Source organism: Etheostoma spectabile, chromosome 11 (assembly GCF_008692095.1).
Source record: "Etheostoma spectabile isolate EspeVRDwgs_2016 chromosome 11, UIUC_Espe_1.0, whole genome shotgun sequence".
NCBI classification, from domain to species: domain Eukaryota; kingdom Metazoa; phylum Chordata; class Actinopteri; order Perciformes; family Percidae; genus Etheostoma; species Etheostoma spectabile.
In genome coordinates this window covers 13,241,682-13,260,723 of record NC_045743.1, presented here as the reverse complement: position 1 = coordinate 13,260,723, position 19,042 = coordinate 13,241,682, and the positions used below count along the sequence as shown (strand labels likewise).

Sequence of the window (19,042 nt, the reverse complement as noted above, 5' to 3'; positions counted from 1 at the left end):
AAACCACTGATGTTGTCAATCTGTGCACTGGTAACACTATGTAGCAGTGGCATGATGGCCTCCAGGGTTGCATAGATCATTGTCAGATTTAAGCACAACACTCCTGCACATGACATACAACCTTTCCCGACAAGTTTGTCCATGTTTGTTAATTGTTATGTGATAAAACATTTGTTACACAGCAGTATCAAATGTTTTAAAAAGAACTTGTGTTCATTTGGATGTTATTATATTTACATATTTTAACATACGTCATTACAATACTAAACATTATGTGCTTACATACCTATGTAGAACTAAATGCAAACCAGATTTCTTTAATCTGATTGTGCGGCACTCTTTAGGGAGCCACACACACACACACACACACACACACACACACACACACCCACACACACACACACACACACACACACACACACACACACACACACACAAACATATATATGGCCATGTGTGTCTGCTCCATATACAGTAAACCTGCACAGTGCCTTTGGGCTTCAAATACAAGGGGGAAACTGAACCGTCACACAAATTATTTCCATAATGTATTTAACATATTCAAGAACAAGATTACTAACAAAAGCGGCATCAGTTTTCTGTCTAATGTAATTACCGTTTCCTGCATTACACGTACCATGTGGCAAAATTCAACATTAGATTTGATTAGACTTGATGGTTTCAATTGGATCAAATCAAATTGAATGCATCGCGTTGGGCTTTAGAGTGCTCAGTCAACAGTAGAGGGTGAAGGAATGGCTGCAGGCGCTGTTCTGACTCGCTCTGATTGATGGTTGCCAAAGACCGGGGAAGAGGAAGGATGAGAGAGTTAGAAAGAAATACAGAGAGATGCTGAAGATGACAAAGAAAACTATTTTCTTTGTCAGCACCCAATCTCCAAAGTCACTACTGTAGCTATGTTTGATACAAATGTGGAATACTTTGCTGTTTTAAAACATGATTGCATCAAGCCAGGAAATGTGAATCCAGGTCAATCCAAATTAGGTCAAACTGGGACCCAAAACATAATAATCAATGGCCAAAAAAGGCATTCGGTGGAGCAATTTGTTTGTTAATTGCTGAATGTGTGAGTGGCATTTAAAAGTGGGTGGCAAAGGCACTTTGCACAGGACACATTGCACCTTTTCTTGCAGAGTAGACAAAAGCACCTGTGTCAAGACAGCGCACAAAAAACACAAACACACACACACACACACACACACACACACACATACACACACACACACAGACACACACAGACACACACATAAGGGAATATGTGTGTGTGGCAGGACAGGAAAAAAAGGGTAATTATCTTTCAGGGATTACTATTCATAGCCTTGTGAATAAACTCATTAGAATACTAGGAAGTCAACCTCCGCCTAATTGATTTGGATTACACTTACTATGTGTAAGAAAGCTGGAAAATTGTATCCCAAGGTTAGACTAACTTAAAGGAATTACATTAGAAAAAAATGGACTAAAACAATTTCTTTTGAGTTTCAAATTTAAATTTAGTTTTTGTTAATTACCCTGTTTTGTGAAAGTGGCATTGGATGTTAAAGGAATGTTTGTAAAATTATATATTTAAATATATCACAAATACCAACCCGTTCTCACTCCCAGCTCGAGAAATAGTCATCAGATGATGATGCAAAAATCACCCTTTAGCGTCTGTATAGAACGCACCGGGCAGACCAGCAGCTCGACCGCGGTGCTGTAAAAGGACTTGTTATTAAGAGCTGGTAGAGCAACGGTACAGAGTAGTGTGAAAAGACCAAGTGGTTGGGTGGTGTGTGGATCAACCAACTCAGGACTTTCACCCAACAGACCGGAGGTTTGTGTCCCGTTCTTGTCCCGCGTACATTTTGCAACCCCACCCACGATCTTTTCAAAACAGTTTCGTTCTTGTGCTGCATGTCAGTGTATTACCATCCTTACTCAGACCGTCAAATAGTGATGCCAAGAGTCCCGACCCAGAGAACCCAAAAGTGACACCAAGAGTCTTGAGTCTATGACGCAAAGGACTAGATGCTAAATCAGACTTTTTGCGTCAGTAACAAACACCAGAGACCTGACCAAGTGTCTCTTTTTAACGCTGGGAGTAAGAATGTGTTGCAAATACACACTTCAGTCAACTCTTTTGGGAATACATGTAACATGTATTAAATATCGCTTATCTCAAATAAAGAATTTACATAGCCACATATACTGGTATATGTTAAACATTACGGCCCCTATTTTAATGATCTAAGAGCATGGCGTGAAGCGCATGGCGCAGGTGCGTTACGTGTCCAAATCTACTTTTGCTAGTTTGAAGGCGGAAAAAAGGGTCTGTGCGCCGGGCACATGGTTCAAAAGGATTGTATTTAGTCTCTTCATTAATTCATAAGTATGTTCTGGCCATAATATGTTATAAACCAATCGGAGTGTCCTTTCCCATTCCCTTTAAAAGCCCGGCGTGTTTGTACCTTGGCGCATTGCTATTAAGATTGCGGAATTGCGTCATAATAATTTTATTTAAAATCTTTTGCTTTTGTGTTTGCTGCAGCGCTTCCCTGTGTGTGTATAAGCATAGTGTGTACGTTGGGCCCGAGTCTAGGCACTTTTTATTACTGCTTTGGTAAAATTCAATGAAATTCTTCGCTATTGACTTTAGACCAGGTTTTTGTTGGTCAATGGCGTGATCACTTTCTGTTGCCACAATATAGCAATACATCAAGACTTTGCCTGAACACACCGCCCTGTAAGACCAGCCCGCCCATGGGGGCAAAGAAGGGCCCAGGTGCATTCACCATTTAAACGGCATGGGTGCGTAGACAAAAGCACGTGCTTTGCGCCACACGGTACCAGGTGCAAGATAGGGCCCTAGATCTATGTATGCTCTTATTGTGAAGAATGGTAAATTAAACTGCTTTAGTTTAGTTGTGAGTATACAGACAAAGATAACATATTTGAGAGGTATTGTAATGGTAAAAACGCTTTAAACGTCATGCTAATGCAGCATGTTTTGATTTCAAGAAGCAAAATGCAATCAAAAGCATGTTTCAAAAGAAAAGTATCACACTGCCATCAAGCAACAGACAAAAACACCATATTCAGCTGTATGGAGAAGAAAAGCGAGATGACAACTCAAACCAAAAGAGGAAAAAGGGTTGAAAAAAGATGCATTTGAGGCAGTAGAGTGGGTGTTGTTACAATGATTGAGTCTTGTGCTGCCAGATCAGAGGACTGTCAAAATGCTGAGGGCCTCCCAGGACCCCCTGAAGAGACTGGTTTGTAGGAAAAAGAGGGACTCGGAGGCTGGAAAGAGGGGGAGGTTTGCAAGAGGGGAAAATAAGGAAATGTGTATTCCCTAAAATTCCCTAGTTACTTTTTTTTAAATGTAGCGTAAAAATTGTGTTGTTGTGACTGACTTTTTTCCGATATACAGTACATTTGCTAAAAAAAAGTTAGTTATATCTAAATGCTGTGGATAACAACTTTTGGGCTGAATTTTTTTGCAGGATAATTGATCCTCTCCTCTCCTTTCCTGTACCCCTTTTCTTCTTTTTCTCCTCTGATCTCATCCCTCCTCGCCTTCATTCTTGGCTTTCTTTACACCTCTCCTTTCTCCTTTGAGAGATAAACTTAAAATGACCTTGTTTCCCCTTCCTTATCATTTTCTTTGTTTCCTTTGTTGTCATATTTTCGGCAACATCTCACGGCAAGAGCCAAGATGATTGGCGAGGAAACAGAAACAGAGGGATACTATGAAGAGAAAAAAACTAAAGGAAAAAGGAAACATCTGTCTTACGGCAGAGGGCGGTTTAAAACCCCTCCTGGACCTAACACCATATAAAAACGCAGAAAACACCCGCTCGTACAGAAGGAAGTATAAATACACTGGAGAGAAAATAAAGTCTAACCCACTTTCTTGTTTTCATTTCCCTTTCTGTTTCTGATCTATCTTTCATTTTTTGACCTCTAAATAAAGAGGGCTGTGTAGTCTCTTGTACATAGAGCTCTCAAGGGAGGAGTGAGGTGTATGAGGAGATGAGCTTGAGCAGATGCATGTAGGCAGGACAGAGTGGGAGGACTTTACCTCTCACTGTGTTAAAGGGACAAATCCCAGGGTGTCTCTGGTAGAGGTTACTGATGCGCTGTACAGGCCCAATATTTGGCCTTGGATTTCAAATTTTGATATGTGGTCATTTGGTATCCTCAGCCTCTGTTAGATGTGATGGCTAGGATGTAGTTTTAATTAATAAAAAGGTTCTTTGAGGGAAACTATTAACATACATTGATTCAAGTGTGACATTTTGAATTGATTCCAGTCAAGCACAGCTCCTGCTCTAAACTTTTAATATGTATTATAAGCCAGGATGTCAATGCAGAATTGTATATTTTAGTTTTTTGTAAAATACACAAAATATTAGCATTTGGATAATTTGCATATCAGTGCATTACTGACGACGGTACATTAGTTGTATTATAGCACTTCAGTTGCAGCCATTGCCATGTCAAATAAATACATTTTAAAACAGGCTACCAAGGGATCTCCTAGGATTTAGACACCATGTAAAACCAATGAGATAGACAGTGGCCTCTAACCTTGACTGGGCTCCTGTTGGCCCATAATAACTCTCTGACAACCAACCTTGGCCCACTAACCCGAGTCCCTCTCCATCCACATGCAGGGGCACTAAACTCTGACCAGTTCCCACACATGAAGCCTCCAGATGCTCTGTTCAGGTCCCAGGCTTTGGTCTAGGCTTTGAGGAGGAGGAGGGGGTGCTCCATTAGCCAGCCAGGACAACCCTGAGACAAACGAGGTGTGTAGAGCTGAGAGCAGCTGCTCCTGTGGTGCAACTGCCGCCACCACACGCACATACACACACATGCGCACACACACACGCAGATACACACCTACAGTTCTCATAAATCACCACAGCCGCCTCTGTCGGCAGTCCTGTGCTCGGCCCGTGTTAAAAGCCAATCAGGAAAATTACATGCAAACTCCAAGGGACCTATTTTCACTTTCTTAAGAAATCATTAGTCAATGTTATGAGCTCTGACGTCTCCATAATACCACGGCCGTCTGCCATAGACCCAGCGTTTCTCCCATTCCCTGCTCAGAATCTACACCTCTACATGGGCTTCCCTGGTTCCCCATGGCCCCCTGGGAGAGAATGGTGATCCCAAGAAAAGGAACAAAGCATAAGGGAGGATTAAAAGGAGGAAAAAATTTAGTATAAAAATGTGAAATATGAGGAAATATGAATTATATGTTATAAGTGATAAAGAGTGATAGTTCAATTTTAATGTAATCACGTAGCCCATGAACTGTCTGATTCCAAAAACAAACACAAAAGACAAAGGGGGACAAAGATTGAAACATAATACAACAAGTATACCAGCCACATCTGTGGTCCCAATGCTTTGTGATCTCAGAGCAGCAAGTGCATTGACCTGCAATAACCCATAATGCTGTGCATTAAAAAGGTATATGTGTTGATTGCCTGGAGCCAGGCGTTTGTTAGTCAGGTGCAAGGGATCTAAACCCAAGAAATGAAAACAATTAAAAGTTGTAATATCTTTCTGATACCTGGATGTGGTGTTGGCCGTGATTTTGAGGCTACCGGGGTTGCGGATGAGTTTATCCAAGATGCTGACGATCTGTTCAAACTTGGGCCGGTTGTTCCTCTCTTTTTGCCAGCAGTCCAACATCAGCTGGTAAAGGGTTGCCGGGCAGTCCATGGGTGGGGGGAGGCGGTATCCTTCATCTACAGCCTTTATTACCTAGATTTAGGAAAGAAAGAAAAGACCGGATTTGAGAAATTACAGATAAGATGTGTTCATCTTCGGCAGCACGGTGGCTCAGTGGTTAGGGCTGCTGCCTCACAGCAAGTAAGCACTGCTGAGTACTTGGTCTTATATTCAGGCAGGGCCTTTCTGTGAAGAGTTTGCATGTTATTCCTGTGTTTGCGTGGGTTTTATCCCACAACAAAGACATAAAAGGTACTGGTGTTAGAAATTGACTATGGCTGACCACTGCTCCTATTTAGTTGGGAAGAGTTAAAGGCAGATACATTTCTTGTATGTGTATAATGTACTTGACAAATTTATACAGTATATATATATATATATATATATAATATATATATATATATATATATATAGAGGCACTGTCATCAAACATCAAAACAACTTCTAATATCCTCGTAAGTGCCTGACTGCATCTGTGGGACTATATTCCCTTGTTTCCTTCTATGCGTTGAAAGACTTTTAACTAGACATCTAATCTAAATCAGTGGACGTTGCTAATTATTTATGCTTAGCTTTCGACTACATCATACGGCTCTGCTTGACTTAACTCACTTTTTTGATACAACTGACTGAATCCTTTCAGCAGCAAACAAACAGATATTTGTCTGCACTTTGTCAATTATTTGGTGCGGTGTAAGTAGTGTATGGTGCAGTTTTGAAGGCTGCCGTGATTTCAAATTTGGGATGAGAGGGGCGGCCTCTAGCTCACCTGGTAGAGCGCACGCACCATGTAGGCTTAGTCCTTGCCAGCGACCCAGCTTCAAATCTGACCTGAGGACCTTTGCTGCGGTCATACCTCCTCTATCTCCCCCCATTTCCTGTCTCTCTTCAGCTTGTTGGTGATAGCTACTGATGGAATTAGCCATTTCAAAAGTGTGGGTTTGTGCAGGATGTCCCGTGTCACGCCAGTGACCATTATCAATGATCAATCACTGGTCTGCAGCATTTTAAACATTACTCCTCATCAGTAAAACTTGTCAAATGTTAAAAGCTGGCTGTGATGGTTGCGTCACACAGACACCAGACCAGACACCCGTGCTAAAGGAACTTGACAACATAGCAGTACTCACATCCTGATTGGACATCTCCCAGTATGGCCGTTCCCCATATGACATGACTTCCCAGAGCACAATGCCATAACTCCAAGCATCACTGGCTGATGTAAACTTCCTGTAGGCAATAGCCTCTGGCGCTGTCCACCGGATAGGGATCTTACCTCCCTGAGTGACACGGAATAAAAAAAAGATAAATCAGTCTTTCAGTCAGTTAGTGGCATTACACTTTTGTTTTTAAAATTCATGCAAGACCACTTATCAGACGTAACAAAATAATCCTCAAAAATTATTCATGTGTTTTATCGGTTTTTATTTTTTTTAACTGATTTTGTGTAAAGCACTTTGAATTGCCCTGTTGCTGAAATGTGCTATACAAATAAAGCTGCCTTGCCTTGCCTTATTGTAAGTACAAAAATGTATGGCCATAATCAGTTATAATCAAATGCTAATGTCAACCTAAAAAACACAACATGTTAATCAAACAGTACTCCAAAGTTTCCTGCACGACCTCTCAGTGTCTGCTGCATTTGTCATTCAAGCTGAGAAACAGGATAAATGGAGTACATTGAGCTGAGGGAAAGGAGGCCGATGGCAGCCAAAGCTAACAGACATCGGCCAAGATGCTCAGCTCTTGCCCTGTTGCTGTATTAACACACACACACACACACACACACACACACACACACACACACACACACAAAATGCCACTTTGACGACACACTCTCATTGTGCTTGTTTTGTTAATAAACACTAGGAGATGCTGATTTACATGCACAGAAACATACACAAAGTAAAACTATAGTTTGTGCCCTAAAAGTCAAGGCTAGAGAAGTGTAAAAACCACAAAAAGTTCCAGTGAGGGTTGGATGGAAATCTCCTTCTACTTTATGTGTGGAACGTTGTTGGTTACGGTAACATATGAGAATTTATCATTCTCTTTTATCATTTTAGATTATTTATTTCTGGGAGAAAGGCAAACGGCACACTGACTGTTTATTTGACAAGCAATTCTCAGCCAACAAATTATACTATGTTTAAAGGGGCTGCACGCATGGTCTAGAGCACAGGATCCTATGATGAAAATGACCACACACACACACACGCGGCAAAAAGTACAGATGAATGCCTAAAGTATTGCGTGCTTGCTGATAATGTTTCATTTTGTGACATGTGCTGTAAGAAGTGAAACAAGTGAACCTCCAAGATGTGGACACTTATTTTTTGTCTCACCTTCTACAGTAGATTTTTTCTTAAGGTTTTTCTTAAAATCTACATTTTTTCTTGCCCAAGCACTATACGTAGGGGCGTTGCAAGAAATATGCTCAGAAAATTTCTAAGACTAAGAGAGTTCCCTCAGTTCAGCAAAATTGCTACGGAAATTCCTTTCATATTTTTGGTAAATCAAATCAATTTTAATCCAAGCTGTGGTTGTTGTTCAGATTTTAAGGTGTCAATATCTAAACAGTTCAGAGTTGAGGCCAAGTTGCAAAGTAACCGTGATCTGAGAGTTGAGAGTATGAAATACAGTAGGTTAAATCATTAACTAAAAAGGAGACAATGGGCCGGTGTCACATGATGAACTTCACCAAATTCTGTGGAGACTCAAAATGCACTTTTGGGATGAAACCTAAGTGTTGGGGTGGTGGATGTTTCGAAGATGTAATGCATCTCTTCAAGGCACATGGTCCTCTCCATGACCTCCCCAGTTGGTGTATAGTTGCCATTTCTGTTTGGTGATCCAGCAAGGCCAAGCTCTAGGGATTTTTTGGTCGGTCTTATCACAACTGTGCTTTTTATTGATATTCTTCTCCCTTGCCATAGTAGGAAAATGGAAGAGGGAAAATACTGAAAGTATACAGGATGTGTGTTTGTGAGAGGTGTAAATACGGAGCTCATTATCATGGAGTCTGTATTCATAAATACAAGAACATAATTGCTGTTTGGTTTTAGGATCATTCTTGCTGAAGAGGAAATAAGATAATTCTGAATTACATGGAAACTGTATCCAGTTGTAGAGCTAATGTATCGAGTACTATGTCCCATCGTTGTGTTCAAAACATTAATGTAACATTGCATTTTACGTAACACACTCCTGTAAGAAAAAGTGTGTGCCCTAGGACAGTGCCCAGCATATTTGTTCTTGCTGTCCTTTATGTCCACAGATTGTTTGTGCTCCTGCTCACCCTGGTAGTGTAAGCAGCCTCCGGGTCGTCCTCCAGGACTCGGGACAAGCCGAAGTCTGACACTTTACACACCAGGTTGCTGTTGACCAGGATGTTTCGAGCTGCCAGGTCTCGGTGAACGTAGCCCATGTCTGACAGATACTTCATACCCGAGGCGATGCCACGCAGCATGCCAACCAACTGGATGCCTGTAAACTGGGCATCGTGTTTCTAAAAGAAAGAAAGAAAATTGAAAGGAAGAAATAAAACATGAGGTAGACACTGCCACACATTTGATATTATACAAAGGGAGTCTGACCTTTCTGACTATTTGCATGAAATGAATACTTTCTACATAAGTAACCGCAGCATTTTCATTAACCTTTAAAAACCACCTTTGATATTATGTACCTCGTCTTCAGCTTAAGTGATATACCAAAGCCAGAGAGGCAGTAATGTATGGAAGTTGGTATCAAGTGAACACAATACTGAAATGCTTTTTTGTTCTTATCCACCACATACTGTATATGATGCTATGTATTACATATGGTACAAAGATTCATCATATAATGGCTTCTGTGATGACCAATATAGCCCTTTATCTTGAGTTGTTTGTTTGGATTCTTTATAAGGATCCATGACTACGCGCAAGAGTCTAAATACAGTATTCTAAGACTACAACACTCCTCCCATTTTGAGCCATCAACACTGGTATCTTAAAATTCTTAAATTAATACATATTAAACTGAAAACATATGGATGTTGATCCTGTGTAAGCCATTTTAGGAAAATCCTTAAGATCTCAAAACAAAATGTTTGCAAAGTGGTTAGATGCAGCATTCTACAGACTCAATGAGATATAAATAAAACACATTTTTTTTGTTTGCATTGGCAAGTAAGAGTGTTCACTGGTTTACACTGGTGAGTGTTTGTGAGCAAGCCTACTGTATATGTCTGAGTGGGCAAGAAACAAAACAAGACAAAGAAGACATGAGGAGAGCCTGAAATCATGGAATACCATGAGAAAGCTGACAAAGCTGATGTTGATGTTTTTGCTCAGGGTTTGCACGAGGCTCCATATAGCATGTGACTGAGTAGTCTGTCTGTGTCTAATTGGATAATCTATCCATTGCTCTTAGCATGCACTGGTTTGCTCTGTGTTTGACAAAGACCACATCATTTGTGAGATGAGTGTAAGATGAGTGTTTTCCTTTGAAAAACAAACGGGCCTACTTCACCTCCCACTTTGTCTGGAGCAATTAGTGGCCAGACCACCTGGCTTAGTCACTTCAAAGCTTTGCAGATTCAGAACACGGACATAAGCTACAATGCATAAGCTATGCATTTGCATGTGTGTATTTGCACATATGACACTTTTTTCAATGATGAAGTCCAGGCCTCTGGGAAAATGAGTAAACAACAGCTACTCCTTCTGCATGTGTCTGGACACTGTGCAGACACATGTGGAAAAGGGCTAAAACAGACATCAGTAGTCAGGCTGCCATGCCAGGGTTGTGGCTTGGCTGTTGTGCTTTGGCTAATTTCAGCGAGGCAGGTCAATTCCTCCCAATCAAATTCCCTCCTGGCCTGAAGAACTGTGGGAGCAGTTCATAAAAGCTTGTCATTTGATAAGCCCTGTATAGAAAGATTAGCTGAAACAGTCAGAACTGCAAAAATTCTCAGGTACATACTTTTATAAATATACTGGAACTGATGGAAAAGCCTTAAACTTTGTGTAAAAATTTGCCAGAGGACCAAATGTGTTACTTCCATAATAACATTAAGTCTAGCACTAATTCTAGTACTAAAAAATATCAGGTGTTTTAATTGTATCTCTGACATTTTTGCTACTTGTGTGAAACTGACATTTATTATTACAGTACTTTCTAATTTACAAGTTTTTTTTTGTTTTTTTTAAATCAATGGCTGTTATTTGATAGCATCCAGACAGAAGATTTAATCTTTAGTCAATGACTGAAAGCAGATAACAGCTTGTTTTTTTCAATAGTCCTGCACTTTTAGGGTAAGTAATTTGATTTTTCCATGTTTACTTAACTTGAACCAAATATCAGTGTTCAGCATTTGGTAAGTGCCAGCTTTTTAGACTCATGTCATTTTAAAAATGTAAAAGCAAATATTTACCATATTGTGTGTTGTACAGGTGCAAAATATTTTTTCAGCACATTAAGGTGTTCCCTGGTGTGGGTTCCTTAATCCTCAGCTAGCCATTGAGTTTGTGTTCCCCCAACTTCTTCAGGGCGTGTACCACTAACATGCATTGTGATCTACTATAAACTCCAAGTGTGTGTGTGTGTGTGTCCATGTTATAATACTTACTCTTAAGAAACTGTCCAGGGATCCGTTCTCCATGTATTCTGTAACAATCATGACCGGTTTACCTGTGACAGTAGAGGGAAGTTTCAATCTTGGTTACATCAGTTGTATTGCAACTCGAAAAATGACTTCTGCTTTCTGAACAACAGAATGACCAGCCAAACACTCCACCATAACAAAAGACACTCATAGCCCAACATCATATTCATTTCAGATTTATCCTCTGAAACTGGCAAAGTCATAGGGCGTTTTCACACCCACCTCATTTGGTGCGGACCTTCGGACTTTTCAGTTTGGTCCGAACTAAAATTGCAGGTGAGAAAGGTAACTCGGACCACGGTCCGGATCAAAAGAACAAACATTGTTCCAATCAAAAGAGGTGGTCTTTGTCCAAATCAAACTAAACCATGTTTCGGTTTGTTTGCAGCATGAAAACACTTTTTGGATGCTGGGACTTTCGGACCAATTACAGGAAGTTATGCAACTATGTACCATAGAAGAAGAAAAAAAAACCCGGGAAAATAAATCCGCTACAAAAAAAAAATGAGTCGAGGAAGTACGTGAGGAGAGAAGGAGATTAGATGTTTAATTTCAATTTGGTCAGTCTAAACGTTGTGGCTGTGGGTCGTAATACCATGATAACACTACACAATTTGCCCATTCATTTGTTCATTCATTTTCATTCACACAGAAAATACTACCCCGCCAAAAAATGACGAAATGACAACACGCCAATGTCAGACAGATGCCCGTCTACTCACCAATCAATGGGTAAGGACACACAGTAGGTATGTCATGGAATGTTCTTTACTGCGCTAACAAAATCCCTATGTGAAACCAAAAAGAACAATACAATGTAATTAAACATGAACGTTGGTTCGGACCTTGGTCCGAACTTTGAGGTGTGGAAACGCCCCTAGGGCGTCAACAGGGAGGGCTGTCACTTGACTTAAAGTAAACATACATGGGCCCTGAGGGTCCAGGTTGAGCTCTTTTTTTCTCTCTCTCTCTCTATCTCTCTCTCTCTCACACATACACACACACACACACACACACACACACACACACACACACACACACACACACACACACACACACACACACACACACAGCAGAATAAATTATCCTAGTCATTTTTAGGGTCCCAGCAGGTCAGCTGTCAAAGTGTGACATCTTTATTTCTGTGAAAGAGCTGGTTGTAAATCCACTCTGCCTGCTATCATCTGTACCTGATCAGACTACAGGGGGAAAAAGAAAAAGAAACTCTTTAGGAAACCTTTAAATCAGTCATTGTTTCAGAGCCGGTGTCAGAACTTGTTTGTGTCCCAGATGGCTTTGTTCTCGCTGCTTCACTTTAACCATAAGCCGTATGCTTCTTATCCATTTTATTCAGATTAATGTGCCCTCCTACATCCTCCCATTGTTCTCTTTCATTCCCAACCTACCTATTCTGTATCATCCCTGGCTCTCCCATCACCCCATCCTTCCCTTTTACTTCCATCCCTCTTGCATGTATTAATGTGATCCCTCCTCACATCTGGTAAGACTATTTCCCCCAGGTATGACACTTGTCTGAATGGAGAGGGTGACAGAATTTGTTGTTTAAAGAAAGAAATATATTATTTCCATTAGAAAAAAACAAACTTTCCATTAGTAGTGATGGAAGCTGCCTGAATCAATCTCTTTAATTAAATCAAAACAGATCTGGTGTGAATTACAATTCCAAATGCTCCTATGAGTCAATCAGATGCTGACAAAAAAATGTCCTATTTGACACAACAGCGACCTTAAAGTCAATAAGCCAAGAGTATAAGGTGAGTTAAGTCAGGGTCGTAGAAAATGAACAAAAAAAAACTTCCAGTTTGTGATTTTTATAAAGGATGCAGTGCATTCAACCAATAAAACAAAAAACAAAACTTTTTGCTTCTCAGTTTTCCCCTCATATAAGTTTTTCACTATGACATAAGGTTCCCTGCTTTTTTTGCTACTTTTCTTAATATCCTGTAGTTCCAACACTTTCACTCCACTTTCATCCAACATTACAGTAAAAACTACATCTCATCATTTAAACATAGTCACAGCTACAGGTAAACACCCACCCACCAGGGGACGGCTTTTATAGTTTCAGACGGGAACACACACACCCTGTCGTCCGCCCTCTTCCCTTCTGCTTTCTCTCTATTCTTCCAATAACATTGGAAGCAAAGATAAAGGCCCCTAAGCCCATTTATTCTGTGAACGCAAGTGTGTGTGTGTGTGTGTGTGTGTGTTTGTGTGTGTGTGTGTGTGTGTGTGTGTGTGCGTGTGTCCGCGCGCAAGTGTGGATGTGTGTGAGAGAAGAGTACATGCATATGTGTGTGTGTGTGTGTGTGTGTGTGTGTGTGTGTGTGTGTGTGTGAGTGTGTGTATGTGCAAATTTGCAGCCTGTGAATGAGCCAAAAGCAGCATCAAGGTAAATGGGGTGTGAAAGTCTCAGGATTATTAAGAATTAACAGGAGCAGCTTAATAAATCACCCTACAGCCGTGTGTGTGTGTGTTTGTGTAGGTGTGTGTCTGTGTGTCACAGCATATCAAATGGACCTCCTAAACCTATGCCCTGCATTTATGCTGCTCCAACTCACGCACATGTGTTCAGGGTATCCCTCCAAATCTCATGTATACACACACACACACACACACACACACACACACAACTTCTGAATTTTGGGCTTCCCCTATTAGTCTAAATGCAGCAAATTAAACAGTCTTGTGTTATTGTAGCATTTTTCACTGGCTGGACATTAAAAGGAAGATTGGTGTACTGTAAGAGGTATTAGGCAAACAGTCTCAATGATGAGTGATCATACACATTAGGGTTGTAACGATATGGAAAATAAAACCGAAATCGCCACACTCAGCTCCAACAACCTGTGTAGCAGAGTGAGAAGGCAGAATCGCGACACACCCCCTCCAACTCCAGAGTTATCCTTCCCGTCCAGATCCAATGCTACCACATCTTTAAATTACTATTAGTAGTTTTGGTGCCTTATTCCTGTTTTTATTCCTGTTTAGCTACCTGTAAAGACGGCTAAAAGCGATGGGGGGGGGGCGCACCAGTAACGCTAACGGAGGAGTTAAGTTCTGACCGGGATGGCTGCTAGCTGGCTGAGGGCTGACTGTGGTTGGGTCCCAGTTGCTTTTATCAGCTCTCAAAACAATCACAATAAAAAAAAACTGATCGTGTTGAACAGTGTTGTAATCTTATATTACACACCAAGACTTACATAACTTAGCATTAGCTACTTGTAAACCAGTACCTTTACTGTAAGCACCAAAGCTCTTTTCCTCTTCGTTCCCCCTACAGGTTGGGAACGAAATTGTCCATTACTGTTACGATTATTCTTGTGTCTCATTCCAACAAGTTAATGAACCACTGAAACGATTTTGTAAACATCATTTTAAGGTACAAAAGAATCATTGATGTTGGCTCAATCAATATTCAAATCAATCAATATCAATAAATAAGGTCTCTGTTGTATTTCTGTTTTGCAAAGTGGGATGTAATCAATGACAAAACAATGCCATGTGGCAGAAAAAAAGTTTGTCTTATGTTTACTGAGAACCTCTCCCCCAAAAGAAAGAATCAAGGTTTGTATCAAATTGTGGGTCAAAAATCATAATACGAACCGAACCCTGTGTTTGGTGTATTGTTACAGGTCTGATACACACAAAAACCTTCACTTTCAAGATGTATTAATATTAATGTCATAGTTAACTCGGGGTTAATCGCAATTAAACACAGAGTTAACGCGTGATTAATCGCAATTAAACACCTTTTTATCTATTCTAAATGTCCCTTGATTTCTTTTTGTCCCGTGATTTTCTCTCATTTTAATGCTCTTATCAATATGATACAACAGTATTTTTAAAACAGTGCCTGAACCCAAATATTTATTTATTTATATATGTATAGTATATATATATATATATATATATTAATATATATATATATATATGTATACTAGTTGTTGCAACAGCATGTGGAAAAAATACGAAATTTGCTAGGCCAATAAGAACGTTAATCTTGCGCTAAAAGAATTGACGCCATTAAAATGTGTTTGCGTTAACGCCATTAATAACGCGTTTAACTGACACCACTAGATAGCAAATTACATTTTCATTGCTTGGCAATGATGTTTTTGATTAGAAGAAGTCGTGCTTAGAAGAAGTAAGTTACTGAATTTACATGACTGAAATTTAAGAGGCAGTGAGCAATTAAAGCACTGAGGTTGCAGATGAACAGATGAAGAAAAGAAGAACAATGAGAGAGGAATACTAAGAAGAACCCAAAATTAGAGACAATAAAGTAAGTGAAGTTCAGCATGTATTTTATTTCACTCTTTAGAATAACCACACTGGCAGAACTACTTAACAAGCCTGGTGCCGCAGGGATATAGAGGCCAGGCCCATTTCTCTGCGACAAAGTTCAGACTCATTATTTCCTTTTTTCTGCAGTCATTCCTTTTTAAAGAGGCCTTCTGTGTGCTAATGATAGTCTTATAAAGAGGCCCAGAGGGGAGCAAGTCAGAGATATGGATTTATGGATTTATGCGTGCTTTGGACACAGGCTTTGATCAGAGCACATTGATCTGCAGAGATTTACACCACGGTAACTCAATAAAACTCCTGCGCTCTTTCACAGAAGTGCCAGCCACTTTAGAGCCATTTGTCAAAGACAATTGCAAATCCGGAATCAGTTAAAAAAGACTCTCCCTGTTAATGCAAATCATGTCTCTGTTCTCCCTTACTCTACCCTATTCAATTCTATTTTATTCAATTCTATTTTATTCTAGTATTGTTGCTGTTTCCAACTGTTATTTATTTTTAAGTAACAATAATGGTTTTAAAAAATATTATCTTTTTTTTTTTTAGAATACCACCATAATATGAAATCTTGAAAGAATTGTAATATTTAAGTCATGAGTCATGGATGCACTTACTGCGTGTAACCACCCCCTCCAGCCTGATGATGTTAGGGTGGTCAAACTGTCCCATGATTGATGCCTCAGCGAGGAAGTCCCGCCTCTGCTTGTCTGTATATCCTCCTTTAAGAGTCTTGATGGCCACACAGATCTCCTTCTTGCTGGGAAGCTTCAAACGACCACTGCACACCTCGCCAAACTCACCTAAAGATTAAAAAAACATGGAAGAAGCAACAAAACAAAATGAAGAGACGTTTTTGTATGTTTTTATCTCAAACATATACAAGTCTAGATTTCACTTATACCAGAAACCCTGCTTATAAACAGTGATCACTGCTATAAGTTTGTTTAGTCTTATGATGATATGAAAAGATAGACTTTATATCACTAAGAAATTGTCCAAATATTTGCCAAATTCATGAGAAATTAAGTTATATATGCTAATAAGATAACTGTGAAGTAATTAAGATTTATATTCTAATTCCCCATGTAACTTTTTCAATCTTTAATTAATTAGTTATGGCTCAACAAGGAACTGACTCAATCTGTAGAAAAGCAAATGCTTTAAAGTGCCATTGTTTAACCTGGTTCTTACTCTCATAGGCTAATTGTGTTCATTTAGACGATGGCCCATCTAGCACATATCACCTCCATTGTAGAGATGGGGGAAACACTGACAAACAGTATATCACGGGAAGCTGTGCAACTTTAAAAAAAGCTTTTCATTTTCAAACGCCTGTCTTCAAGTCCAACCAAAAGTAAAAATGCAAATAATTCCCTTGGATTAGTACTTATAGCTAACTACACAGGGATCTACTTCAGGGCAACTTGCGTATCTGAACTAGCTGCTTGTCCATTTTCATTACTGAGCCACTGCAAAAGTTAAAATGAGAAGCTATGTTCAACATGGCATCCATTTTTTACAGGATGTTTGAATTAACTTAACCCATGGCTAGGTCAGTTTCACCATTAAGAGCATTGCTAACAAGTTCAGCCTTATACAGAAGTACCATAAATGCAGTTCTTGTGCACTTAATTAGAATAGCGGTTCAACTGTTGTGTGAGGTGTCATCATGATGTACGATCTTTACAGATGCAATGACCACTTAGAGTCAAAGATAAAGTGGCTGATCAAAGAGGATCTTCCTAATTAGCCCTGTAATTAGTTAACTCCCATTAATCAGCAAAGTATCTATTGATCTTGGCGAAAAAATAAATATGCGTTATGACCTGCTATTACAGTAATGACACCATGTGTAGTAATACACTTTGAAACTGATCCACCCCAACCCACAGTCCAAATAACAGCTCAGAGAGTGAAGCAGTCTTCAACTTTCCTTCAGTTTTGTGTTAAAATGCAGTGTGACTCAAAATCCACTCTGGGAGAGAACAATTAGCATTCCTTGATGGTGAGGGGATGTGCATGGTTACCTCAGCCAATTGCCTGTACGTGTGTAAATGTGTGTGTTTTGTGAGTTTCACCAGGTACTGTAAGCTCTCAGGGCAGTCTGGCCACTTCAAAGGCAGCCAGCCATGTTACAGCTGGTGACGGGCCGGGGATTTGGCTTCACTGTAGGAGATGAATGGAATGTGTATATCTGAGTGTATGTGTTTCTGTGTGATTGTCTTTTACCCCATAATGTACATGCAAATTGACTGTGAGATGATGTCAGAGCTAAACCACGTGCAGATCTCTCAGAGTTCAGTACAATCATTTCCCATAGCAGCTCCGGATCAGAGAGCATGGGTCAAACCTTGGACTTGAAAGGGTCTGGAAGAACGTAAGCCAGAAAAATTACAACCTGTCTAAATACCAAACGCATGCCTGTTCTTCTAGTCTTCAGCAGTGGATAGACCAGCCAGGCCAAGGCACCTTTTTTATGTGGTCACTCTGAGAAAGAAGATTTCCGTTTAATAAGGCTTGATTAGGGACTGTCCTTTTCTGCTCTCAGTAGACCTAGGTATCCCAATTTGATGTTGAAGTCTGACCAATGTAAGCAGAGCAGAAAATGCGTTCTGTAAACACACAATGACCGATTGGCAAGAAGAACAAAGTATTGTTAACATGTTTGATGAAGACAGATGGGGATTGAGGCAGGGATAGATAAAGGAGAGGTATAGGTTTAGATCGCTTACATGGTTTTGTTAAAAAGAAATCACACAGGTGTCTGGTTGTATTCAGGCTGTTTTCTTCACATTTACTTGTTTTACAACAGATTTAAAATAGAGGGCTGAAGTTCCCCTCTATTTCCGACTTAACCTGTGTTCCAATACCATACAACTCAAAGTTTTTGTTGTTTTGTTTTTTTAAATAGAGGGGTTCATGCTTTTTAAAAGCATCAAAATGTTTCCGCATGGTGTTCTTTCCATATTCTAAGATTTGTTTTCGTCTTTAACTGCACTGGTTGCTAAAGGTTGATCACACCAGTATTTTTTCATTAGCACTCACAGGTAGCAACAACACAGTTTCTCTCAGAAGCAATTAATGTCAAAACCTCAAGGGATCTATGGTTGCTGAATGCTAACAAAATAACCATCATTTTGTCCTGAAGGTATAAATTAACAAACGTGTTATTCCTCGCAGCACGGGACTATCCAAAGAGAGTTTGCCTCAAGTGGCTCCACTCGTCTACTGTAACTCATAAAGTTTGTTTGGTTACGATAATGTGGTACAAATTAGGATAAAATACCTCCTGAACATGATTTCACAGTTGCTTTTCAG

The 19,042-nt window shown here is 39.9% G+C and overlaps 1 protein-coding gene across 1 annotated transcript in view; it reads right to left on the bottom strand.

Annotated features, from left to right (window-relative positions):
- The window catches only part of epha3 (eph receptor A3), a 98,984-nt gene that overhangs the window by 10,056 nt on the left and 69,886 nt on the right, over nucleotides 1-19,042 (bottom strand). The window contains 5 exon segments of the mRNA XM_032530303.1: nucleotides 5,588-5,781; nucleotides 6,879-7,028; nucleotides 9,047-9,256; nucleotides 11,363-11,424; nucleotides 16,339-16,524. Coding sequence (XP_032386194.1) covers nucleotides 5,588-5,781; nucleotides 6,879-7,028; nucleotides 9,047-9,256; nucleotides 11,363-11,424; nucleotides 16,339-16,524 — 802 coding nt within the window.